Source organism: Strix uralensis, chromosome Z (assembly GCF_047716275.1).
Source record: "Strix uralensis isolate ZFMK-TIS-50842 chromosome Z, bStrUra1, whole genome shotgun sequence".
In the NCBI taxonomy this organism is placed as follows: Eukaryota; Metazoa; Chordata; class Aves; order Strigiformes; family Strigidae; genus Strix; species Strix uralensis.
Window position 1 is genome coordinate 23,113,399 of NC_134012.1, and position 27,722 is coordinate 23,141,120.

The following is a 27,722-nucleotide window of genomic DNA, read 5'->3' on the forward strand; positions in this document are numbered from 1 at the left end:
TCTGCTTCCTCTATTCATACAAACACCAAGATTTGTCTTGTAAACCTTCTTCTATGCACTGTATGTTCCCTAGATATTGTTTGTGCTGTGTCTATCTATCCTAGAACACTAGAGTACTGGGAAAATATATTCCTTGAGGATGCCTGAGTCTACCTGTAATCTTCTTCTTCTGCTTAGATGTCATCATTCTTGACCAGCAGCTATTGGGTAAGACCTACTTAAGGAAAGCTTGCACCTGCATTGATTTTTTTTTTTTCTCTTCAATTCAGAGTATGCCACTGTTCTTTTCTAGTGAAAAACACTTCCACGATTCTCTATGACAGCTGCCTTCAGCTCCACTGATTTTCCAAAGCTCGTAACAGGTTTTAAGAATTAGCAGACTGCAAATGAGTATTGAAAAAAAACATTGCTCTATAATTGTTTAAATCTGTCTGCAGGGAACAGCCTGCAAGCATGCTGAAACAGTTTAGATAATAAGCAGATTTGTGGATACTGGGCTCAACCAAACCTGGTTTTCCTTGGATTTGTGTCTTGTCATTGAACTGAATGTCTAACAGAGCTTGAGCATTGCTGTTAAATAAGCTCAGCTCTTAGCAGGCACAGGAGATTAATCACATACTAAGCAGTAAAAGATTTTCATTGCTGTTTGCACGCAAGAGACAGAGAGAATTGATTGTGCAATGGAGTCTTCTATATTGCATGTCTCCTGAACCATGCGCAGAGCCTTTGTAACATTGTCAACTTGTGCAGTGGATTCTCTGGTGTCTGACAAAAATAGAGGCTGTATTCTACTCCTCCTCAACTGCCTCCTTTCACCAAACTCACAATATGAAGACTTTGTGACTCCTGTTGCTCTTGCATGTGCCCTCAGGCAAAGACATTATTATGGGGAAATTGAGAGTTTGTAACAGGCTTGTTTGCAGAAGGAACATTCAACTAACACAAATGAATTTGGACAAACTGATCCCAAGCATACAAATGAGGGCAGTGGGGGCAGCGGAGGGGGAGGTGCTGATGTGCTCTCTCAGCAATAGGACACAAGGAAATGGAATGAAGCTGCATCAGGGGAAGTTTGGGTTAGACATTAGGAAAAGGTTCTTCACTGGCAGGGTGGTTGGTCACCAGAACAGGCTCCCAGGCAAATCATGGCACCAATCCTGCCAGGGTTCAAGGAGTGTCTGGGTGATGCTCTTAGTCATAAGGTTTAATTTTAGGTAGTCCTGCAAGAAGTAGGGAGTTGGACCCGACAATCCTTATGGGTCCTTTCCAACTTGAGACATTCTATGATTCTAAATCTTGACTCACATGTCACTCACAGTAAAACATACCTTAACAATGGAAAGCGATATAGAAGTGAAGTTCAGAGTAAGTGTTCCAGATTCTCAGAGACTGCAGAGCTAAGATATTCAAAAGGGACTGGAAATCTTAAGAAGGAAAAAAAAAAAAAAAAAAAAAAAAAAAGCACCTGATAGTCAGAGAGCAGAAGGCCAGTACTGTGACATAATGTTTCTTTTAGGTATTGTAGTTTCCACACACTGTACCAAAACACTTCAAACAATTTTCACCAGGCCATTATTCCTATGGAGAAGCATATCCTGACGCAGACAATCTACCCACACAGAAAGAGCATTTTAGGATATGACTAAACACAGGAAGTAATTACTCAAGGCAGGCTTGTGAGGAAAACATTTGGGAAGGGAAATTCCAGGTAGCAGATAAAAAGACTGGAGGCAAAAGTATTTCACTATGATACTGACTTACTGTCATATGCTGGAACATGTTTATGGATAAATGCAAAACAAAGTGACATCTAAATGGGATTAAATTGGATCACTTCTCATATTAAGGTTGCATTCTTGCTTGCTGATACTCTACCAAGTATACTGGGTTCATCGCTCCTGTGATTACAAAATCACTGTCATTTACGCCTTACTTTGTCACTCTAAATGCAATCTATTTTCATAGAATCATAGAGTGGTTTGGGTTGAAAGGGACTTTAAAGATCATCTAATTCCACCCTCCTGCCACGGGCAGGGACACCTTCCACTAGCCCAGGTTGCTCAAAGCCCCGTCCAACCTGGCCTTGAACACTTCCAGGGAGGGGGCAGCCACAGCTTCTCCGGGTAACCTGTGCCAGTGTCTCACCACCCTCACAGGGAAGAAATTATTCCTTTTATCTAGTCTGAATCTACCCTCTTTCAGTTTAAAAATGTTACTCCTTGTCCTATCCCTACAGCCCCTGATAAAGAGTCCCTCCCTAGCTTTCCTGTAGCCCCCTTTAAGTACTGGAAGGCTGCTATAAGGTCTCCCTGGAGCCTTCTCTTCTCCAGGCTGAACACCCCCAACTCTCTCAGCCTGTCCTCATAAGGAAGGTGCTCTAGCCCCCTGAGCATCTTCGTGGCCTCCTCTGGACCCGCTCCAACAGTTCCATGTCCTTCTTATGTTGGGGACCCCAAAGCTGAACACAGCACTGCAGGGGGGAGTCTCATGAGAGCATAGTAGAGGGGGAGAATCCCCTCCCTCAACCTGCTGGCCACACTTCTCTTGATGCAGCCCAGGACACGGTTGGCTTTCTGGACTGTGAGCACACATTGCTGGCTCATAGTCAGTTTTCCATCCACTACTACCCCCAAGTCCTTCTCCACAGGGCTGTTCTCAATCCACTCATTGCTCAGCCTGGATTTGTGCTTGGGATTGGCCTGACCCATGGGCAGGACCTTGCACTTGACCTTGTTGAACTCCATGAGGTTTGCACAGGCCCACCTCTCCAGCCTGTCCAGGTCCCTCTGGATGGCACATCCCTTTCCTCCAGTGTGTCGACCGCACCACACAGCTTGGTGTCATCAGCAAACTTGCTGAGGATGCACTCAATCCCGCTGTCCATATCTCCAACTAAGATGTTAAACATCACTGGTCCCAACACTGATCCCTGAGGAATGGCACTCGTCACTGCTCTCCACTTGGACATCAAGCCACTGACTGCAACTCTTTGAGTGCAATCATCCAGCCAATTCCTCATCCACCGAGTGGTCCATCCATCAAATCCATGTCTTTCCAATTCAGAGACAAGGATGTTGTGTGGGACAGTGTCAAAAGCTTTGCACAAGTCCAGGCAGGTGACATCAGTTGCTCTTCCTTTATCCATCAACACTGTAACACTGTCGTAGAAGGCCATGAAATTAGTCAGGCATGGTTTGCCCTTAGTGAAGACATGTTGGCTGTCACCAGTTACCTCCTTATTTTCCATGTGCTCTCATATACTTTCCAGAAGGATCTACTCCATGATCTTGCTGAGCACAGAGCTGAGTCTGACTGACCTGAAGTTCCCCAGGTATTCCTTTTTCCCTTTTTAAAAATGGGGGTTAAATTTCCCCCTTTCCAGTCAGTGGGAACTTCACCAGTCTGCCACGACTTCTGAAATATGATGGATAGTGGCTTAGCCACAGCATCAGCCAGTTCCCTTGGGACCCATGGATGCATCTCATCACGTTCCATGGACTTGTGCACCTTCAGGTTCCTTAGATGGTCTTAAACCTAGTCTTCTCCTACAATACGCGGCTTTTCATTCTCCCAGTCCCGTTCTTTAATTTCTGCTTGTTGGTCAGTGTGACTGGAGTCCTTGCCAGTGAAGACAGAGACAAAAGGTCATTGAGTACCTCAGCCTTCTCCATATCCTGGGTGACCAGGTCGCCCTTTTCCTTCCAGAGAGGGTCCACATTTTCCCTAGTCTTCTTTTACCACTGATGTACCCATAAAATCTTGTTTCTTGCCCTTGACATCCCTGGCCAGATATAATTCTGTCAGGGCTTTGGCCTTCCTAACCTGATCCCTGGCTGCTCAGACAATTTCTCTGTATTCCTCCCAGGCTACCTGTCATTGCTTCCACCCTCTGTAGGCTTCCTTTTTGTGTTTCAGCTTGTCCAGGAACTCCTTGTTCTTCCATGCAGGACTCCTGGCATTCTTACCTGACTTCCTCTTTGTCAGTATGCATCGCTCCTGAGCTTGGAGGAGGTGATGCTTGGATATCAACCAGCTTTCTGGGGCCCCTCTTCCCTCCAGGGCTTTCTCCCATGCTACTCTGCCAAGCACATCCCTGAAGAGGCCAAAGTTTGCTCTCCTGAAGTCCAGGGTAATGAGCTTGCTGTGTGCCCTCCTCACTGCCCTCAGGATCTTGAACTCCACCATTTCATGGTCACTGCAGTCAAGGCTGCCCTTGAACTTCACATTCCCCACCAGCCCCTCCTTGTTGGCAAGAACAAGGTCCAGCAGAGCACCTCTCTGTTGGCTCCTCTATCACTTGGAGAAGGAGGTTATCATCAATGCATTCCAGGAACCTCCAGGGTTGCTTATGGCCTGCTGTGTGGTCCCTCCAACAGGGATCCGGGTGGTTGAAGTCCCCCATGAGGACCAGGACTTGTGAACGTGAGGCTGCTCCTATCTGCCTATTGAGGGCCTCATACACTCTGTCTTCTTGGTTGGGTGGCCTGTAGCAGACCCCCACTATAAAGTCACCTGTCCCTGCCCTCCCTTTAATCCTGACCCATAAGCTCTTGGTCAGTTCCTCATCCATCCCCAGGCAGAGCTCCAGGCACTCCAGATGGTCACTGACATAGAGGGTGACCCCCACTCCTCATCTCTCCTTCCTGTCCTTCCTAAAGCGCCTGTATCCTTGTATTCCAAATCTCCAGTGATAGGAACCATCTCACTGCATCTCTGTGATGCCAACAAGATCGTAGCCCTGCAGGCATGTGCACATCTCTAACTCTGCTTGTTTATTCCCCATGCTACATGTGTTTGCATAGAGGCATTTAACTTAGTCCTGATGAAGCTGACTTACTGGCTGGAACTCCTCTGTGCTGCTCTTCAGGTGCTCTTCTGCTGACCTGTGACCTCTCTCCAGGCTCTGGGCATCTACCGCTGGCACTGGCATCAATGCACAAACTGCCTTTTATTTTGGAGGGTGAACCTGGGCAAAGCCAGAACTGGTGCTTGCCTTAAGTCATATTATCAAATAAGAAATAACTGTTATACCCTGTCAAAGGTGACATTGCTTTTCATTGCAAAATGCCCAAAGCCAATACCTGATAATGTGTTCAAACAGTCTGATCTGTCTGAAAATATGAATCAGTCCTGCTGTGGTAATTATCAGGATGTAGGATGAAAAAACAAACTCCCAGGAGTCCCAGCAGAAAGCAGAACAGATCAACAGGATCCTAAACTATCTCAAAAAATCCTATTTAATCTCAAATGCTGTTGGACTGACCAATAGAAAAATCTTTTAAGGAAAAAAAAAAAGATGAAATTGCAAAGGCGATATGCAGCTGGAAATTCCCATCTACCTTGATTCACACTGACCTCCTGTGTAGACAAACAGTGGATAAATAATAGTACTGCTGAAAAGTCTTTGGGTGCTGCTGTTGCCATACTAGGAAACATTCTTACAGCTACTGCTTTCAATCTCCTCGCAGAAATGCACAGTGTAATCGTCTTTCTGGTCTCCTCTTTCTGTCTCGAGTTAAAACATAAGAGCAGATTTTAAACTAATGTAAATATGTATCATTGCACTAAATTTAGTAAGAACAATGTTAAGTGGCACATGGTGAGAACCTGGATAATTCCACAATTTCAAGGGAATTTCATGAAAATCTGGGGCAGAAAGTAAGATTCCTCAGAATATCTGGGTGTATGCCCAATTTTGAGCCTGTTTTATTATAATAAAAATGAGCATCTGGCAGATTAAAGCCTTGAAGAATAAAGGGACTAAGGTAGTATTTAACAAAACTGGAAGGAGCTAGGTTTCATTTAGCCACAAAACACTCAAATCACTTTTCTGAAACACGCTGCATAATCACATAATAATAATTTTATTCATTTGCCAGTAAGATACTGGTATATCGCAGAGCTGCGGAACCGCTGTTGAAGCACTATTTCCCTGCCTCTCAGCAGATCTTTACAATTGCTACTCGTCTGGCATTCCACATTCACCTGCCTCTGTTTTTGTGTGGCTGAATGAAATTCCAGGTTAGAGGAAAGGACTGGCCAATTGTACACTTGGGAAAAAAATACCTAGAATGGGTCAGAATTCACTGGAATGCAAAACAAAATGGAACTTCCTAACATCTTCACTAGTCAAGAACTAAACTGAGTAGTTCATTTTACACTGCTAAAAGGGAAAGCTGAGAACTGGCTTATACCACCCAGTAGTTACACCACCAAGTAGTTCTTGTTATGTTAGGCTTTATCCAATGTATTAGCACAGCTGATTTGTGCCCATTAGCTTGAAACATCTTCACCAGACTACTCCAATCCATTCCGTTCTCTTTTCATTCCTTCCAGGGTGGCTGCAGGAGAGACTTTTATATGAACCGTCAAAGTCAAGCTAAAACGTTCCAGGCTAAAAGATCCTCAGGAAAATCTGGGCCTTTGGAAATTACCTTCTATTAAGAACTGACTTTATTTCTATAATCATTTTTCTGTTGCTCCCCAGTTTATTAATATTTTTTATAGTCCTGGGAGCAGAAACTGAACTTCCTCACCCTTGTTGTGAAATTCAGACTAAATCTTCAGTTACTTAAGTGAAATGAAAGAAACAGAACAAGCTACATATATATACACACACATATATAAGCTACATATATATATACACACACATATATATTATAAGTATATAATGTGTACAGTTTTTCACAGTGATCCAACAAGGACACCAGGGAACATAAAACATGAAGTGCAGCTGAAATACATCAGTTGTGCTGCCTCAACCTGGGAAAATAGCAATAAAAGGTCACTCTTCCTTATTCAGCTGTGAGACTGCACAAACAAAAGCAGTATTTCTGGAAAAAATACACAAAAACATTGGGGAAGGGGGAGAGGAGAAAACCAGAACTTCAGAGCAAGTCTCCCTTCTTTGTGACTTCAAAGGTGCCATTTTTGTTAACCTCAGAATGGAAATAGCTCCATAATAGCCACACCACAGATACTGTCATCGCTCTCTGCCTCCTCAGACCTCACCTCTGTCAGAGCCAAAAGGAACAAGTGTCTGTGCTGTCCAGAGTAATTTCTCCTGCTGTCAGGAACTGCAGCTAGGGAGGTGCTTTAGCAGTGCTGACACTTGTTCCTTTCCACTAGAGCTCAGCACTGAGATCACCAACTAATTTCAGAGAGTTTCCTCAGAATGTCATCTGAAGGCACCAGCTCTGTCCTTGAAAGCAATGCAACAGTTGGTTTTTTTCAGAGACTTTCATAACTTCCTAGCAATGCTGCCACCAGGAATAGAAAGACTTCCATCTGAGCTAGAGATCGTGGATCTGTCAGCTCATGATGGATTGTCTGAATTCTGCTGAATACAAAATGGCCCTGCAAAATAGGGGAAGACCTGAGAAGCAGGAATGGTATCAGAGAACAGTTAAATCTGAGACCAGAGGAAGAAACAAAGAGCATACTGGCCCACACATCTGGCCCTGCCCCTACAACTGATTGAGACTATAAACACTGAAACAAACAAGCTTGGATGGCTTTTCACTGTCTCTATCATGCCCGGAACAACGAAATCTCACCAAAAGATTTAAAGGACCAATCAGTGACATGTAGTAGAAAGTGTATTTTATGATAAAAGGTTTTCCATTTGACACACCATCACAGTCACATGCATAAATACTGGATTTTTACAGTAATCTCCATGTTATCTATTACAGAATAAAAGTTTTAAATAGTTTAACTTAAGCTTACACAGAATTGTTTATCCAGGACTAACAATTTCCTGTTTCCTCTATACACAAAGACACTTTGGAGATAACGCAGACATTGGTATGTATCTAAAACAAAGTTTCTCAATATAGCACATCTCAGTATAGCACCATGCATGGGTACAGATCAGCAGTAAAAGCAGACCAGCTTCAGCTGGCTTTACCTTACTTGGCCTGGGTGTGAAACACATATCTGAGGAAGCAAAGCAAAAAAACATGGAAGAAAAAGGAGAATTTCAGTGTTAACTGAAGGAACAGCAGTGAAGGATCATTAGAAATGTCTCTAGAATTTCTCAAACCATAAGGGTGTGATTATGTCAATGTTGCAATTAGTTTGGCAGGATGCTACGTATAAAATACAGAGCCACTAGATCGTTCCATAAACTTGAGTTTAAGGATTAGAAATCTGAGTAATGGAAGTACTCCTACAGACACACACTTCGAACTCCAAAGCCTCAAAGTGGCACCTGCTAGAACTATCTTCTCCGAAGAAGTATTTTTGTAAATCGGCTATCTGATCAGAAGTCTAAAAGTTCATATTTGCAGTGAAACCCTTTCTAGCATAATGGCATATTTTCTTCAAATGAAATGTCAGAGAACTGGCCTTCACTAGCAGTGATCTTAAACCAGATTAATTCCACTGTACAAGCTTGTTTCTGTAACACAGAAAATACAGCCACTATAAATTTTGTGTTGTTCTTTTTGTCCAGTCCTCTAACAGTTGTTCTGAGTAGAACTTTTAAGAACCTTCTGTTCTAGCTACTTCTTCATTTCCTCTGTTTAAACCTTTTTACTTTCCCTAAAAAATAATTTTAAAAATATAATTGGAAAGCTTAGGAGCAATAGAGGAATGTTTTTGAAAGAGAGAGGCTCTAACAAATGAACTGTTAACATCTGCACAATTATCTGAGGAGGGTAAGGCTAAATTATTTCTCTATGCTTCCCACATTAAACTGAAGCAGATGTAGATGGAGGAAAGATAAGTACACCACAGATGAAGACAGGCTCACAGCCAGAGGTAGGTCTGCCAAGAGTGATAAAGGAGGCAGAGGGAAAAAGGGGAACTTGCAGTACTGTAGCTGTTTTGGAGAACTTAAGATGGGAGGGAGTCCTGCCTCATTGCTTCTCCCTTGTCGGTTCATTTCTGGGCATTAATATGCTGCACTGCTCTGCTGTGGAGAGATGTCCAAATTAATTGTTAAACACATTTTGTAAGTCCCAGCAGAAGTGTAGATGTTTGGTAAAAAGAAACCCTGCCCTGAAAACTTTACATTAGGAAAAGACAAGCTAGGTAAAGAGGAGGCACACAGAGAAGAAATTACTTGTTGAAGGTTACATGAAGAACTTTCCAACTTTCCAACTATACCCACTAACAAGATGGACTTCACATTACTGGTCCTGCATAACATACTAGAACACTGCTGGTCTTAGCAAAAGGTGAAAGACGTTTTCTTTCACAGAGGATAGCATGTCTGTCTCTTTAAATCATTTCCTGCCTCCCCAGCTCTCCCTCATTCAGGAACAGCTGCTCATGAACTCTCTCACAGGAACAGAGCAGCAGGAGAATGAACCAGAATGAAGTGGTGCAATTTGTACCACTTGGCAACCTATTCCATTGAGAAAGGGAATTACGATCAGAATGTGTGAGAATGAATTCAGAAGCAGAAACTGAAAAATTAAGTAACAGTAACCCAGTATGAACAGTTAAGTTGTTCTTTCTCATTCAGCAAAGGAAAATGTTACCAACTCTTAATCGATAATGTAGACAAAGGTGTTCTTAGCTACTAACTACCGAAAACTTACTAACTTGAGGGCAGGTTTAGTAAGCAGTGGAAATGCTGGATAACTGGAATTATGTCTGCCCAGATCTTAAAAAAGCACCCCCAGTTAGATACAGCATTTAAAAGCTCTCTCACATAACTTTGATAGTAATTCCTCTCTGCTATCTGCTACAAAGTCTGCTGTTACACTTTAAAATACTCTTTTTAACCACCAAAAAAGGGAATTCCACAACCTAAAATTATAAAGGCAGCAGAAATCAGAAACTTTTAGAATTCCAAAAATGGGTATCATATTTCCAAAGCGGTAAAACAAAAAACACAAAAACACAACTTGGAAAAAATGACAAAACTGAGTAAAAACCAAACTCTCACTTCTTTATTTCACCAGTTAACAGAATGATTTTGCTAATATATTTCAATGCAACTTCTGAACACGAGTGGAAGTAATTAAAGGCACTTGATTCTTTCTTACAGAAGGAAAAAATATTAACTGGGAGTATGTCATAAGAAATTGGTTAATTGTACTTTATTAAGGAACTCTAACCACATGTCACACACCAGTTCATTAATCAGACAATGATTTAAATGGCTTTACTCAGCTGTAATTATAGAATGCAGATTAACAAAACCTCATTTAACACAGGTAGCTCCTTATTTAAATTAGTTTCACATGCCATTAAAGCTGCTCAGTTTTTTGGCAAACTGCAGTTTTATAGATTGGTATATTATTTGCAATTATTGCTAATTGCTATGAGCAATGATTGCAATATCTCTGGAACACATCTGTTGCTGACACTATTTAAATGTGACGATTTCATGGCTAATAACTCTGTACTTGTTATTGAAGTACCATTACCCATAAGTGACTGATAAAAGTCTTCTACCTTTAAACTTGGAAATACAATAGGCACTTTATCTGATATAAGGGTTGATCTATACTTTCTCTCAAAATGGCCGACTTTATGTGTCCTAAGGTACCTAAAGTAGCAGTTGATCCTCAGACAGTCTCAACTGGATCAGGGGATTATTCATGTAATAAAGTACAATACAGACACTCATTATCAGGCATTCTTGTGGCTGGCACAGCTGAAAGCCTGTGGTCAGCACACAGGATGGATGCTAATGTCTCTGACACAAATCTGTTTGTGAGGCAAGGTTCTCCTTTACATAGCACACCATCTGGAAACAAGGGGAGACAATAAACATCTCGCTTCCAGTAACAAACACATTTCAACTGCCCATGCTATAGTACATGTGTGCCGTGCAGATATGTCCATACCCAACAGACGCTGGCTTTGGTAAAAAGAGTGCATTTTCTCTATGCTGACTTCAGGGGATGACACATCAGAGAAGAGAGACATTTTCAGTCTCTAGGAATGATGACGTAATCCCTGTTTGTGCCACGTCCATTGTAGCAGATAAATGTACAGCCTCACAGGCTAAAGCAGCAGGTGGGGAGTGCACTGTGCTGTGGAGATAAGAGCTGGAGAAAGAGAAAAATTTCCAGTTAAAAAAAAAATACTTAAAACCTATTCAAGACTCAAGCATGGACTTGGCAGAGAATTTGCATCACTCATATTGATGGGATAAATGACAGACTTTCTAAAGTTTTCTGAAGACCTAAGGTGCTGATATAAATTCTGAACATTATGGCCAACATGAGATGGGTAGGAAGCATTCCCATAGGGTCTGATGACTACCTGACCTGTGTTAACCCTGGCATCAACAACACTCATGCCCAAAGCAGATCTTCAGAAAGCTGAAGTTTTGGCATTGTCCTTATGCATCTAGATGGGCATCACATATAAAAGGAAGCAAAGGACTAGGAAGAATGAAACAAGGTGAATGTGTGACAAGGTGCCTTAATAATAACTAATGCATTTTTTAGATGAAAAAAAATAATATCTGAGGACATCAGCAGTCAAGCTGGGCGCTTTGTGAATCCAGCGTCAGACTTTTACTCACTCAGGAACAGTTAAGACTGCTGTCAGCAAGTGGGAATTCACAATCTGTCCCACTGCAGTAATTTAATCCCTGAGGCAGCAGACATGTGGCAAACTGGTGAGCACTTGAATACAGTCATTCTTTGTGACTGAGAGCTGCAGAACAGGAAAGTTTACAGGGACCCCAAGAAATAATCCAAGACCATTCACCTGACAGCATGGCAAGATCAGCTGTAGCTGTGTCATTCCTGACAAATGTTTGTTTAACCTGCCCTTGCAGACCACCCAGAAGCCACATTTCACAGCATTCGCAGCAATCTGTTCCCACGCTTCCCTCTCCTACTATTCAGAAGCACACAGGGATACTGCCCATGCATGCTACATGTGCCATGGGCACTATGGACAGGAGGAAGCTGGTGTTTCTATAATGAATTTTTATTTGTATATCATGCTTCTTGGCAGTCTCTTCTCTGGCAGGCTAAGCAACATACTAGTAGATTACCCTACTTGCAGCTGTATCAGATAGTTCTCATGCCACTTTTGTTGAGTTCCTCTGTCTCTTTCTCTTGATGGGCCACATCTTTCTTGGAGTACAGTGCCTAAAACAAGACCATGACTTTACAACTGGACAGGACAGAAGGCTGACTTCAGATGTTTTTTCAAATTACATTCTTACTCAGAAATGCATTAAACGGATGTTTATTTAAAACTAAAAGGGTACTTGTTATTTATGACCATTACAGCTATTTCTTGTGAGCACTGTGAAGGGTCTTCTCACAACTGACATCTGGGTTTTCTCTTCTCTGCCTTCTACTGGGATGGGGCAGCTTTAATTTCTGCAAAGGATTCTGTCTGGTGCTCTCTAAAACAGGAGAATGGATTCAAGAATTTCTCTGTACCTGGGATCAAGGGCTTCAACAGCAAAAGAAAGACCAGGGAGAGCCTCCATCCCCTACTAGACGCAGGAGGAAACATGGTAACAAGTGATGAGGAAAAGGCTGAGGTGCTTAATGCCTTCTTTGGCTCAGTCTTTAATAACAAGACTAGTTGTACTGAGGGAATCCAGCCTGCTCAGCCAGAAGACAGAGACTAGGAGAATGACCCCCCTGCAATCCAGGAGGAGACAGTCAGTGACCTACTGCATCACATAGACACACACAAGTCTATGGGACCAGATGGGATACACCCGAGGGTGCTGAAGGAGCTGGCTGGGGTGCTCGCCAAGACGCTTTCCATCATTTACCAGCAGTCCTGGCTGACCGGGGAGGTCCCCACAGATTGGAAATTGGCCAATGTGACACCCATCTATAAGAAGGGTTGGAAGGATGATCTGGGAAATTACAGGCCTGTCAGCTTGACGTCGGTGCCCGGGAAGCTGATGGAGCAGCTCATCCTGAGTACCAACAGACAACACATGCGGGACAACCAGACGATCAGGCCCAGTCAGCAGGGGTTTGTGAAAGGCAGGTCCTGCTTGACAAACCTGATCTCCTTCTACGACAGGGTGACCTGCTTATTGGATGAGGGAAAGGCTGTGGATGTCGTCTACCTTGACTCTAATAAGGCCATTGACACCGTTTCCCACAGCATTCTCCTGGTGAAACTGGCTGCTCGAGGCTTGGATGATCACACGCTTTGCTGGGTAAAAAACTGTCTGGATGGCCGGGCCCAAAGAGTTGTGGTGAACGGAGTTAAATCCAGTTGGTGGCCGGTCACAAGTGGTGTCGCCCAGGGGTCGGTTTTGGGGCCACTCCTGTTTAACATCTTTATTGATGATCTAGATGAGGGGATCGAGTGCACCCTCAGTAAGTTTGCAGATGACACCAAGTTGGGTGGGAGTGTTGATGTGCTCGAGGGTAGGGAGGCTCTGCAGAGAGACCTGGACAGGCTGGAGCGATGGGCTGAGGCCAACTGTAGGAGTTTCAATAAGGCCAAATGCCGGGTGCTGCACTTGGGCCACAACAACCCCCAGCAGCGCTACAGGCTTGGGGAGGAGTGGCTGCAGAGCTGCCAGTCAGAGAGGGACCTGGGGGTGTTGATTGACAGCTGGCTGAACAGGAGCCAGCAGTGTGCCCAGGTGGCCAAGAAGGCCAATGGCATCCTGGCTTGTATCAGAAATAGCGTGGCCAGCAGGGACAGGGAAGGGATCTTACCCCTGTACTCGGCACTGGTGAGGCTGCACCTCGATTACTGTGTTCAGTTTTGGGCCCCTCACTACAAAAAGGACATTGAATTACTTGAGTGTGTCCAGAGAAGGGCAACGAAGCTGGTGCAGGGTCTGGAGCACATGTCGTACGAGGAGCGGCTGAGGGAACTGGGGGTGTTTAGTCTGGAGAAGAGGAGGCTGAGGGGAGACCTCATCGCCCTCTACAACTTCCTGAAAGGAGGCTGCAGAGAGCTGGGGATGAGTCTCTTGAACCAAGTAATGAGCGACAGGACAAGAGGGAATGGCCTCAAGTTGTGCCAGGGAAGGTTTAGACTAGATATTAGGAAGTATTTCTTTACAGAACAGGTAGTTAAGTGTTGGAATGGGCTGCCCAGGGAGGTGGTGGAGTCCCCACCCCTGGAGGTGTTTAAGAGTAGGGTCGACACAGCGCTTAGGGATATGGTGTAGTTGAGAACTGTCAATGTTAGGTTAATGGTTGGACTAGTGACCTTCAAGGTCTTTTCCAAACTAGATGATTCTGTGATTCTGTGAAAGATACTTGTTGAATTATCAAGTCCTGGCCCTCAACATTACACCACATTTCAGCATCACTCCTGTCAAATGTACTCAATGTACTCAGCTCCCTAAGGATGCTACCTGGATTTTCTTTGCTCTCACTCCTCTTAAAAGAAGATTGAAATGGAAGTTCAGGACCTAATCTTATCTACACTCATTCACAACTGATTCATACTCACACATGATTCTTCCAGTACTGTCTATTATCTTAAATGGCTCCCCATCATTTTGATGCTAATTGATTTGACATAGTTTTAAAAGGTATTTATATCCCTCTGTCACATTTTTGTCAGAGAAACTGCAATAACTGAGGGGCCCTTCCCACCATGACAGCCCAGGGACGCCCTTGCTCCTGCAATAAGCCCTCAGACAGCATTGCAAGTTTTGACTCCAAGACAGTTACCGCCCTTTCTGCCCCAAATGTCAAAGCTGACTCTGACAATATTTTTCAAAAAACAAAAACAATCAAGACTGCAAGCTCAAGTTTACCATTGCACCCTATTGCCAAGGGAATCCTGAGATCCCTTTCTTTAATTACTTAAAGAAAGACACCGTGGAGCCTTCATTTTGGAATTGAAAGAACTAATTTGAAATTTAGACAACTACAAATAATCCAAATAATCCTACTTTCTCCAGCTCTGTATAAAACTAGCTCCTCAATTCCTGAATGACAAATAAGCAGCTTAACTGATCAATGCTCTATACTTTACAGCCCCCAAGCTGGAGGCTTCTGACCTTTCAAGGGCCATAAGTCAGAAGACTATTCTTAAAGATTAAACATATTAAAACAACAACAAAGACATATTTTTTAGTCAAGAGATTTTACACATACATAGACATTCACAATTACTTAGAGGTACATATTTGTTTTATCTTTGAAAGGAAGACAGTTATAAAGTTACTGCCCCTGCATGAAGGATCACAAAACAGAAAGAAATCATTTACTTAAAAATTTCTAACATGTTTTTATTGTGGCCTTTAGCTAAAGATCAACTGCTTCTGAAAAACAATCATTTTAGGCATTTTGAATAAAGTTTGGAAGACTAGAAATTAGCTTCTTACATAAGAAATGTGCATTGACATTTCTGTTAGTATGATTTACTTCTAGAGTAGCACAACTTCATTTATTTAGATACCATTAAATCAAAAAAACCTATCAACTAAATTCCTGGTGCTACTCACTGACTGCATCCTTCCTTTATTAAGATGTCCCCATATTTTCAGATGTTTCACCAGTGAATGCAAAGATATAGAGGGCATCAGTTCAAGCAATGGACAGTGTTAGTGGCCACTGAAGGAACTCTTGATAATAGTTTTTAACCAGCCAAGAGGCCTAAACTAAGCAGGTTGGCAAGAAAAACTAACTGAGAAGAAAAAACACATAAGCCTTGTGCCAGAGGACTACAAAAATGGAGTTAATAAAAATACGTACCGTGCTGCTGAGAATGACAGGATCAGTATAAGGCAGACAGCAGCAACTGATCCTACTCCAACAGCAGTCATGTATTGCAGAGTGGGTGATAAATCTGAAACAAAATATCAAACAACTCAAACAAACAAATAGCAAATAGTGTAGCTTTAGTCTGGTGACTGATCAACTGAGTCTGCTCAAAGTACTTTAAAAAAACTCGGACGCTAGACTTACTGATTGGTCAAGCAGTAATGGAGGTGACTATCTAGTAGTTAATATCCAGTTGAGGAAGTAAGATTAAATGGTGTATTTCTCAAAGTGATTATAATTCTCCATCCCTCAGCTTCCTGCCTTTTTTTTTTTTTTTTTTTTTTTTTTTAATTCAGATACTCCATGTCAACATTTTCCCCTCTCATCACTGGCAAATTCAATCTAAGTCATAGATCACGGTGGTCTCTGCTACCAGAAAATCCTAGTGCTTTATTAAACTGAGCATTGCATGTTCTTCAAAATCTTCATGATCTGTGCATGATTTCTCTTCCCTTCTCCTCCCCCCCCCCCCTTTTTTTTTTCTCCCAAGTAACAGAACAGAAATGAACGTCACAATCACAGCCTTACCCAAGCCATAATACCAGAAACCACTCCGGGACAGAATAGAAGGCTTACAGAGAATTGTTGTCAAATCCAGAATTACTAAGGACTACTGGTGAAGGTAATCTGAGAAAATAGAAATTCAATCCCTTCCGGCCACCTTTATTCTTTTTTCCCCTCAGTTTTCACTGGCAAGTGCTCCAGCCACACTGATCAGGTCACAGAAAGTAAAGGCAGGGACTGGGAGAACGAAGAACCACCCACTGTAAGAGAAGATCAGATCTGACACCATCTAAGGAACCTGAAGGTGCACAAGTCCATGGGACCTGATGAGATGCATCCCTGGGTCCTGAGGGAGCTGGGAAGTGAAGTGGCTAAGCCACTATCCATCATATTCCAGAAGTCGTGGCAGACTGGTGAAGTTCCTGCTGACTGGAAAAGGGTAAATTTAACCCCCATTTTTAAAAAGGGAAAAAAGAATGACCTGGGGAACTACAAGCCAGTCAGATCACCTCTGTGGTCAGCAACATCATGGAGTGGATCCTCCCGAAAACTATGCTAGGGCACATGGGCAAACCATGCCTGACTAATTTCGTGGTCTTCTATGACAGGGTTGCAGCATTGGTGGATAAGGGAAGAGCAACTTATGTCACCTGCCTGGACTTGTGCAAAGCTTTTGACACTGTCCCACACAACATCCTTGTCTCTGAATTGGAAAGACATGGATTTGACAGATGGGCCGCTCAGTGGATAAAGAATTGGCTGGATGGTCACACTCAGAGACTTGCAGTCAACAGCTCGATGTCCAAGTGGAGAGCAGTGACGAGTGCCATTCCTCAGGGGTCAGTGTTGGGACCAGTGATGTTTAACATCTTAGTTGGAGATATGGACAGTGGGATTGAGTGCACCCTCAGCAAGTTTGCTGATGACACCAAGCTGTGTGGTGCAGTCGACACACTGGAGCAAAGGGATGTGCCATCCAGAGGGACCTGGGCAGGCTGGAGAGGTGGGCCTGTGCAAACCTCATGGAGTCCAACAAGGTCCTGCACATGGGTCAGGCCAATCCCAAGCACAAACACAGGCTGAGCAATGAGTGGATTGAGAGCAGCCCTGTGGAGAAGGACTTGGGGGTAGTAGTGGATGGAAAACTGACTATGAGCCAGCAATATGTGCTCACAGTCCAGAAAGCCAACCGTGTCCTGGGCTGCATCAAGAAAAGTGTGGCCAGCAGGTTGAGGGATGGGACTCTCCCCCTCTACTCTGCTCTTGTGAGATCCCCCACCTGCAGTGCTGTGTCCAGCTCTGGGACCCCAACATAAGGACGACATGGACCTGTTGGAGCAGATCCAGAGGAGGCCATGAAGATGCTCAGGGGGCTGGAGCACCTCCCCTGTGAGGACAGGCTGGAAGAGTTGGGGTTGTTCAGCCTGGAGAAGAGAAGGCTCCGGGGAGACCTTATAGCAGCCTTCCAGTACTTAAAGGGGGCTACAGGAAAGCTGGGGAGGGACTCTTTGTCAGGGGGTGTAGGGATAGGATGAAGGGTAATGGTTTTAAATTGAAAGAGGATACATTCAGAATAGATATATGGATGAAATTCTTCTCTGTGAGGGTGGTGAGACACTGGCACAGGTTGCCCAGAGAGGCTCTGGCTGCCCCCTCCCTGGAAGCGTTCAAGGCCAGGCTGGACAGGACTTTGAGCAACCTGGTCTACTGGAAGGTGTCCCTGCCCATGGCAGGGGGGTTGAAACTAGATGGTTTTTAAGGTCCCTTCCAACCCAAACCATTCTATGTTCCCATTTTCAGCATTAATCAAAGATTACCTACTTCTTACTGTATTTCTCACAGACATCTAGGATGCTCTTATTCCTTCAATGTTCCACAAATCTACTTCCTATTAAATCTTGCAAGCATGAGTAGTTAGTGTTTCAGCAAAACTTTAAATTCTTGCAAAAATGGCACTTATTCAAGGAAATATGTCCATGATGAGAATCCAAGTGCCTGAACATCAGAAAAGCAATTTCTGTTACTTAAATTGAACTCTTTCTTGGCTCATCTTAATGTACAGGAAAAAAACTGGCTGGGCATTCTCCCAAAACAGCCCCAACAATGGATCTGAAGCACAGAAAATCACACAGACCCATAAGGAGAACGTGACCAGTTTACTAGTTTTGCCTAACACTACTCAGTGAAGCAAGGCTTGTATCTGTGCAGCACCTCTCACCTGTAAACTTACTGTGAGTCTGGCAAAATAAAGAATTTCAGATAGGGACCCTACAAGGAAAATCTGTTCAACCTACAAGCATGTTCAGTTTTGGTAAAAGTTATATCTGTCCTTATATCACTGTAACACCAATTCCATACACAAACTATGCATCTCTAAAGCAGATGTCAGACCTCCATAAAAATGAGAGAACTGTCCTCCCTACGCTTTGTAGAATATATTTGCTGAAACCCCCTCAAAATTCGTTTTACTTACTTGTGACAGAAGGAAGTGTGCTTTTAACAGCTTTCTATAACTTTTTACAATGATTTATCATACAATGTGTAGGTTTGTCTAGACAGCATCTGAAACAGGCCCATTTGGTTTAGATTTAATTTACAGATTTGCCTTCCACACAAGTTGAATTAAGAAATACTCCTCAAAGGATTCAGTAAGACAAAAATACTCTCAGCCTCTCCAGCTGCAGAAGCACATTAGGCTAAGTACACCATTTGGCTAGAAGTCCATTCAATATAAAGGCAAATGGATTTACAATAGAAAGCCAAAGGCCTGGCCTGTTCTACCTGACGATGCTCTATCAGCTGATAATTGACAAATTCAGAAGAGGACTCTTTCCAGAGTTATTTTACAGCTCTTGCCATAGAGACCTCAAACCTAGGGAATCCTTGGTCTTAGCTGAGTCTCCACAACCACAAACTACCTAAATTATATTCTAAGTGTGGTGGTAAATGAACTAGGTCACATGAATACACAGCAAAAGGCAACCTAGAAATAAACACACAGTTGTCACCAGAAGATCGGTAATAGCAAGTCAGACATGGATTTTGTGAACAGTGGAGAAGATGTACTTCAAGCACTCTATGCACCACATGATTTATTATCATTCCAAAGTACTGTCTCACTCTTCAGTGTCACTGCATTTCCTAATTCAAATTCATAAGTCTTTCAACTCAAAAGCAGAATTTAGAGTTTGTAGGGGACTCCAGTGGTGCCACTTTCTTTGTCAGGAGAGGCAAATGTTTGTGTTTTGCTGAAACATGATGAAATGGGTGAAGAGAGTATTTTTTACCACCATGGAAAGGAAGGAAACTTGATGTCTAGTGGATTCCAAACTCCTCTGAGGTAAACTCATTTACTGGAAACATTTTATAGTCAAAAAGTAATACAAAGATAAAACCATGCTGAGAAATTCACTGGATTTTAAAGTTATGCCATTGTATTTTTAAGAAACTGTACTTACAAGTACAAAAATTAGCCATCTTTTTATTTTTGCATGGTGTCCTTTATTTTCCTAAGTTCATAAAAGGAATTAATTCTCCAAGGACCACCTGAACATAACAAAATAAATAATGTGGCTTCTAAAAGCTAGAAAAAGTTTGGTTATTTTTTTTTTTTAAAATCTTTAAGACAGTATACCTTAAAAGAGGCTTCTAAAATTTCACGTCTTCTGTGCTTCAAATACTTTATGCATAAAAATTGCTGTAAATATTCAGATGTGATGCATAGAAAGAGTAATATTGAAAACCAGGGGAAACCAAAGAATCCACCGTAGAATGGATTATTGAATCCATTAGAATGGAATACAGAAGTGCAAGGCAAATTTTCTGCCTCTAACATTTCCAGTCCTCAAGGTCAACCAACCATAAATGGCAAACGAAGAAACAGCCACAGCAATTATTAGTTTATGCTGCCATGTCAACTTCTGGTTTCTCACTGAAGGAAGAATTTACTTACTTTTAATTTGTGCCCAAACAGCACAGGACTGTGTTGTCACCTGAAAATGAAAACATAAAAATCACTGTTTCTCATGAGAGAAATTTATTATCACTAACACCTTCTGCAAGAGCAGCCTTCCACAACATACTGTATTTTACTACTACTGGGAATGGAGTTTCTTAGTCCTCTCATAGCAGCCTCTAGCTTGCCTGAAAAGATTATAAAGATAAGACTAGAGATAGAGCTTTGATGAAAGGCTGGCTATAGTCTTTTAGATCATCACTATTCCCTTCTATAACCTAGGCATACAAGTAACATGGAAGGATCTTTGAAGCTGATTGGATAAGAATTAAAAATTTATGAAATGCTAAGACTGAATATGCTGCATTAATTCTATCCCCATGTAGAATATGTAGTATGGTACTTAACGGCATGATTTTCAAATACTAGCTGTAGGTTTTCTTCAGTTATGACAACTTGCTTGGTTATTTTAAACAATTTTTATAGCATACTTATAGTAGTTAATGTTTATAGTAGTAGAGTTAATGTTTATCAGGGGTCTGCTTCTGCAAGTTTGGTTTTTTTTTACAGTAAGCTTTCATCCCTGTAGAGCTTCTTCCCCCCAGCACTTCATGCTCATACATACACAAGAATTTCTACTCTAAGTTCTATTGTCTGTTGTATAATTACTGTGAGGTCTATTTTTGTAGTGCTTCTATATGTACTTTCCTGCTAAATGACTTTCACAGACTTTAACAGAATACACACAAATATATTTTTCATCTTTTGGCAAAATGTGTATTAAGTTGCTCTGGATAACAGTATGTTTCTATGACATTCAAGGCTACATTTTGAAGCATTTGCACAAAAAAGCAAAGGCACATTTGTCTGCTTAATCTTATTTTAGTGTGTCTGCATGCCAAATTGTGGAATCTCAGTGTTTCTTAAACTAATTTTTTATAAGGAGTTTTCTGGTTCTTTAAAAAGGCAAAACACTGACAAAGAAAACCCTCTTAGGAGAGGGAGAAAAAAGAAGAGGGGGTGGATTTAAAAACTCAACCAAATGCCAGATTCTGGATGCACAGGTGTGAGTGCCCTCATCTTGAAATAGCCACCTCCATAACATACTTCAGTTTGCAGGAAATTGGTCATCTTCTGCTTATCAGAGAAATTACAGAGCTCCCAGGACTATCAGCAGTAAAGTTCACTCATTTGCACTTTATACTAAATCAAATTATAAATCTGCTCCACTGATAAATTAGCACCTCTCCAGAAAGTTATCAGTGAAATTACTCCTCCAAATACTTGAGTATTCATGGATCTCAAAGTCCATATTTCAACTTGAATATTCACAGGTAGCTAAACTGGAGATAGAAATCCCTTCCACAGCTGCACATCTGGAGAAAACATTTTGCCTGCATATACACTTTTCTCATATGATTTTTTATTAGGCTAATTTTAACAGACTTTTCTCACAGTAGGGGTCATTCCGATTCCAGTTTTCCAAACAGGTCATACCTTTTTTTCTGAAAAGACTGCGTGTCATCTTCACCTTTCACAGTCCTGCTCTTACTTCCGTTACATGCAGAAACTGATCCAAAAAAAAGCTGATGCTGACACTGAACAAAAGCTGTGCTAAATAAATTCATCTCAAATAAGTTTAAACATCAAACACCTTTTTTAGTTCTTGCCCTTCACTATGATCCTTGGATCTGCACAGCATGGAATCCATAAAGTAATCACTGGAGATTAAAATAGGTGCCAGATGGGTTTGAGTTATTTAATTAGCAGTATCCCTGATGGAGAAGGACACTTCCAAGGCTGGACAATTTGTTCCACTTCAGTAAGGTTTTTATGGTAATGACAGTAAATTCCTGTTTGTTCCCAAATCCTCTCTTGGTCTCCATCATCTCTATATTCTAATTGCTAAATTCTTAAATATGAAAAATGATCATTTCCATTATCTCCAACTTCCTAACTGCTTTCCTTGTACATCCCTAATGATCTCCACAGATCATCTGACAGCCTTTTAACACATGTGAATGTCCTCCACAAATGAAATATGCATTTTAAATCCTCCACCTTGAAAAATAAACAGAAAGTAAAAACCACACAGCAGACACCGTTCTCAGAACCTCCAAATCTGAGTGAGGGTTAAATAAATGTAGATTCAACAAAACGGAACAGCTTACTTAACTGTGTCCACACAATTTTATCTGAACTGATTTTCCCACCCTTATCACAAAGAAAATATGACAGGTGTATTGAGGAATAATAGCAATAAAAAGTCACAACTAAGTCATGATTTTGCAGGAGGTATGATACAAATTGTACCATTCTCATCATGAAGGGGTCTGGAGTCAGAAGGAACTCTGGAGGATGCCAGAACATAAAAGTACAATAATGAGAACATCTGATAGGAGTCTATGACATGTATTCCTCTGTCTGTATTCAGATGGAAATGTGTTCACAAGTAAAATACACTACAGAAATGTTGATTTCACATCTATCAATAATTGAGGGCAAATGAAATAGCAGATTTTTTTAAAAGGCAGACTTTTAAATACTAATTCTTGAATCCAAATTCAGTTACTTAAGTAGACAGATTTTCAGAAATTCTCAAAACCCAAAAACTCTCAATTTATAATTCTAAATTTCTTTAACTTCTTAATACCAACAATTGTGCAAAATACAAGGGCATGAGAATTGAAGATAAATCAGTACTTCTGAGCCACAGGTGTAAGTTCCACTTCAAATAAGCAAAGCTGGAAACCAAAGCTGTTTGGTATTTGCAATCCTAATAATGATTTATACATGTTGTATGTAACTTCTTGTACTTTATCAAGTAACAAAAGCCATACAAGAAAGTGTATATTAAGTAGCTGATGCATTCTAAATGGAAGGAAGCAAAGAGTGACTTCTACAAATAATGGTAATAATATTTCATTAAATCAGTGGCCTAGAAAATTCATCTGGCAATGCTAGAGATGAAACATCAGGAAATAACCTATATGAAAGTGAAAGAATAATGTAATTTAGAAGCAATTTAACAAACAGCTGGCAGAAAGACATAAGCAATCTGTACTGTTCTGTGCAAGAAAAGCCCAAACACAAGTAACAATAGGAAATGTTCCCCATTATCAGAAAATATTGAAGGGAAAAAGCTAGGGAAACCAGTGCATATACCCAAGGATACATAACCTGAGTTCAAGGATGTATCTAGGAGTGCTTAAGGAGGCTAAACTTGTATAGATTTGACTCATCAACAAACATGCTCCACAGAGTAAATTTTTTTTTAAAAATACAGTTCATTGGTCAAATCCCAGAACATTTTGGGCTAACTTAACATTATTTGTGAACTGAATGCCTTCAGATGTCATTTTCCCACTTATTCCCTCACATAACTAGTTAAAGATTTATGACAAACAACAGACTTGTATCAGGATCAGAAACCACTTTCTCTGTGCTATAAAAACTTCTTAGACTATTGTTAAAGTTGATGCCACACAAAACTTATGCTGCACAGATTAGCAGATACCAGTAACAGCTATTATGTGTACTTTTTTAATTTCACTTGCTTTGGACAGAGGCAGAGTTACATTCCTTAACAGAAACTGCTTTAACGTACTGAGATTTGGGTGTAGGCTTCCAAAATTGTAGACAATTATGTACAAGTGACTAACAGATCAGTTTTTGCGTTCGCCCTTGCTTCATGCTGTATGCACAAAGTCCTAAAACTCTATTTTAATTTTTTGGGGTGTCAGGGTGAGGCACTGTTTAGGTGTTTTCTTCTTTAGTAAGGGTTGCTTTGTTGTTTTTACATTTGATATTCAGGAACTGTATGCACATGAAAAGTCTATCACCTGGCCCATATAAGAAAAACTTCCTACTGCTAAGACTTATATTATAGAAAAAATGACAAGCTGTTGACTCCTGAGATAGATAACAACTGGAAAACTAGTGGCATAATGACATTATGGGAGGCTGGACACTGGACAGACACTGGACAGACACTGGAGCACAAAACAGCTGAGATGTTTCTAGAAACTTTTTGTTTCTAATTAAAATACATATTTACTTTAAAATGAGAAAAGAATTAGTGTTAGTCATACATATTTTTTTCCACAAGGCTTTCCCAAGGCAGTTGGAGTTGACATTCACTGCTATGTGGAAGGTAACACACATGATAAAACATATTTTTCATTGTGATTTGGAGAACTGGAATATTTTGCTATAAAACATTCAATTAAAAATTAAAATGAGTGAATTTTTCATTACTAAGGAGTAATTTTCAGATTCTCATACTAATCTCTTCCACTAAATTCTGGCACAATAAAGACACCCTCAATCACTGAGGGCAGCGATGGCCCTTCATTTTTAGTTTTCTGCATTGTTTGTCTTTGGGCATCCAGAGTTGCTCCAACATTACAGTGACATAAATATCTGTAAGGAATTACAAGAATTATTTAATCTAATTCTGTCAACTCACAGATCCTTGCAACTTCATAAAAAAATTAACACAAAGCTAACATTTTCCTCTTTTTTCCCCCAACAACATTTCATTCAACAGGTGTAAAGAAAAGGTTTTAAAACATCCATTACCTTATTCCACTCACTTATTATTCTCAAAAAAACACAATACTCTTCTCCCAGCTTTAAAGGAGCATTATAAAACTTCCCGTAGTAATGTCTGTCTCCAAGAGCAATTGACATGTTATCAGCAACATCCTTCGCCTGAAATTCAGCTGCCACATATCCTTTAATGTCAGTGGTGTTACTAAAGAAAGTTGCAGCAGCGAAGGAGTCACAAATAAAAGTGCTTTGCAAACCCAGAGGAAGCACAATCACTTGATAAAGACTAGAGAGAAACAAAAAAGTAAACATTAGCCCTCACTTCAATGTACTAAGCACCAGACATTCATTAATTCAGCCTTTTCTATTTGTAGCCTCTTAATTGCTTTTTATTATCAATGTCCAATACAAATGCTTCTTATACTAAAATATTTCTCTGTGTGTTCCATTGCATTTTGAACCAAAAGCACTGCATGCACAGCTTAGAGGTGGTTCTCCTCATCACACACACATTACCTTTACATGTTTATTCATGCTCAGAAGAGCATCAAAATGAGTTATTACAGGTTATCTCTTGCTCTTGTCATCTAACATATAAGTTCACCTATGAAACAATAAATCATTGGCCTCTAAAAATGATTCATAATTTCCTAGAAAAGACTTTTTCTGTTTAAAGGAGAGAACAGATACCATTTGTAAAAAATTATTCAAATCTGTCTTCAGGCCTCTCAAAACAATATTTAGTCTATGGTATCCAACCACAGGAAGACTAATTATTGGGGCTGTTACACTAGTCACTTCATGAAACATTATTAGAGTTCACGTATTTTCTGCTTTAGTGCAATGATGTTACCATTACCTTTTTTTCTGTCACAAACAGCACTTAGTAAGGTGTAAATCCTTTTTCTCTAAATTTCTATTTTGGTAGCAATACATCAGTATGAAAACACTACTTCAGAATATGTATAAATATAGACATTGTTCACCATTTCTTCTGGCTCCTAGAAAAAAAAAAATGTACTGGCTGCATGAGTTAGCTGTGCTTGTGCAAATCTACTGTGATTTCACTGTGGATAAAGGAAAAAAAAACAAAAACAAAAACCCAACAGTGAAAACTCGGAATTGTCAAAACCAGGATTTTGTTCCAGAAAGCAGGGAAGAGTCTGAAGCCAAATATTTCTCTGCTAAGGGAGGAGGAACTGGGAGTTACAGCTTAAGTTTTCTCCCATTGCTAACAAAAATAATCTAACCCCCACAAAAAGTTCCAATATGTAAGTAACATAAACCTGCAGAATGTTTTTTGAAAGGGTGAAGAGTGCACAGAGACAAACCTGATCGGTCCATTTCGATCTTCTGCTTTCCGGAGTCTGAGCAAAGGTGCAGAACCTTTTACAACAAATTCTACATCTGGAAAAGGGGGATCTAAAAAGTAAACAAATACCGGTGCTTCAGAGAGGCTTTATAAATATTTCAGGCATGACAGTTCCTAGCTATTTCTTCCCAAAAAACTTCCTCTGTTAACTGAGCCTCAAACCCCTGACGGCTAAAGTCTGCAGGCAACAGAAATAGTCTGGTCAGGAAAAACACAGAGCAAATACGAGTTTGATGGCATGACAGCCCCAACTCAAATGCCTGTATTGAAGTATATCTGCTAGCTGGGAAAAAGAGACACCCAAAAATGACAGTAGACTGCAGAGAAATGAGACAGGAAGGATTTGTTGGAAGAAGCAATATTATTTATTAGACTAACTGAAATGGTCAAGAAGAAAAAGATGAAACTCTGGGCACACAGCCCACTACAAGAAATAAAATGGTATGAATAAAGGAGAACCTATTAGTGCCAAAAGCACTTTCAAGAAGGCAACTTCCTTGGTTACTACTCACAGTCAGCTGGCAATATCCAGTCCTTTAAATTGGATTTCAGTATGGGTACAGAGCTCTAATTTGTTTTAGTGGGAATTTGCATCAAGGCCAAAACTGAACAAACATTTCTGCCTCTAATTTCAATGGCAATGATGACAGCTGCACACTGACAGAGACTGGTGCTACGATAATGGAAATTACCACTATCAGCATGGAAGCAAAAATGAAAAGAGCTTCAGTGTGCACAACCGAGGGGGCAGAGTGTAAAGTACAGATACTATCATCTACCCCAGAAGTCCGAAAGAACTAGCACAGGTATTTACAGATATAGCTAGGCTGTTTGAAAACTGGTCTATCAGGCTGCTGGTGTGGTATCTGACTAAAGAGTAACAAATGCAGTCCTTATATACAGAAAACCAAGGCTTCAGAGCACCATTAGAAAGAATAATCAATGTCATAGAGACAAACAAAAGAAAACATATGCAGATTTGACCATGTTGTCACATCAGGCAAAATCTTCCTGAGATGCACGGGTTTTTCAAACAGCTGGAATATGGGTAGCTGCACATACATGTTGAAACACAGAAAGTCCTTAATTCATCAGGAGAAAATGAGGCTTGGTAGAAAAACTGTGAAATGGGTAAATAACTGATAAACATGCAGTTGGCAAAATACAGCATGTTGGAAGCAGAATTACTGGGGTGCGGGAGGGTTATCAGAGAAGTTCCTCCAAGACTAAACAAAGTAAGTAGTAAGTCTGCCATTTTGTTAACAAACATGGTGCAAAATCCGTGTGTATACAGATGAATTTTGCTGCTCAAATAATGCTACTGTAAACCAAAAGCAGTACCGAGACACTACCCAAGAACTGAATGACCTCAACAGCTGTTGTTTTGCAGAAATGGGATGAAATTCACCAGTATAAAGTACAAGGTGATACACTTGGGACTACTAACAAAAATTTTTTGCTATATATTCTAAGTAGTAGGACAAGCACATTAGTACATCTCAGAATGAGTGTTAGTTACTATAATGACAAGAGAAATAAAAAGGAAAAGGCTGCTCTAAAAAGCATATGAAACAGATTTCTGTAACACTAGAGTAGTACTACCAGAGGTATAGAAGGCCCAGGTGTGATCATTTCAGAGTGTCTGAAG

The 27,722-nt window shown here is 41.0% G+C and overlaps 1 protein-coding gene across 11 annotated transcripts in view; it reads right to left on the reverse strand.

Moving 5' to 3' along the window:
* Nucleotides 1–9,879: 9,879 nt before the first annotated feature.
* The window catches only part of SUSD1 (sushi domain containing 1), a 55,669-nt gene continuing 37,826 nt past the window's right edge, over nt 9,880–27,722 (reverse strand). For 9 of the 11 annotated variants that reach the window (XM_074855518.1, XM_074855513.1, XM_074855515.1 and 6 more), the window contains 5 exons: nt 26,034–26,124; nt 24,733–24,988; nt 20,149–20,188; nt 15,624–15,717; nt 9,880–11,009 (listed from right to left, as the gene is read on the reverse strand). In XM_074855518.1, the coding sequence (XP_074711619.1) occupies nt 10,871–11,009; nt 15,624–15,717; nt 20,149–20,188; nt 24,733–24,988; nt 26,034–26,124 (620 nt within the window). In that variant the 3' untranslated portion in view covers nt 9,880–10,870. The remainder of the gene's footprint in view (nt 11,010–15,623; nt 15,718–20,148; nt 20,189–24,732; nt 24,989–26,033; nt 26,125–27,722) is intronic. The other 2 variants (XR_012627014.1, XM_074855520.1) reach the window with 2 other exon arrangements.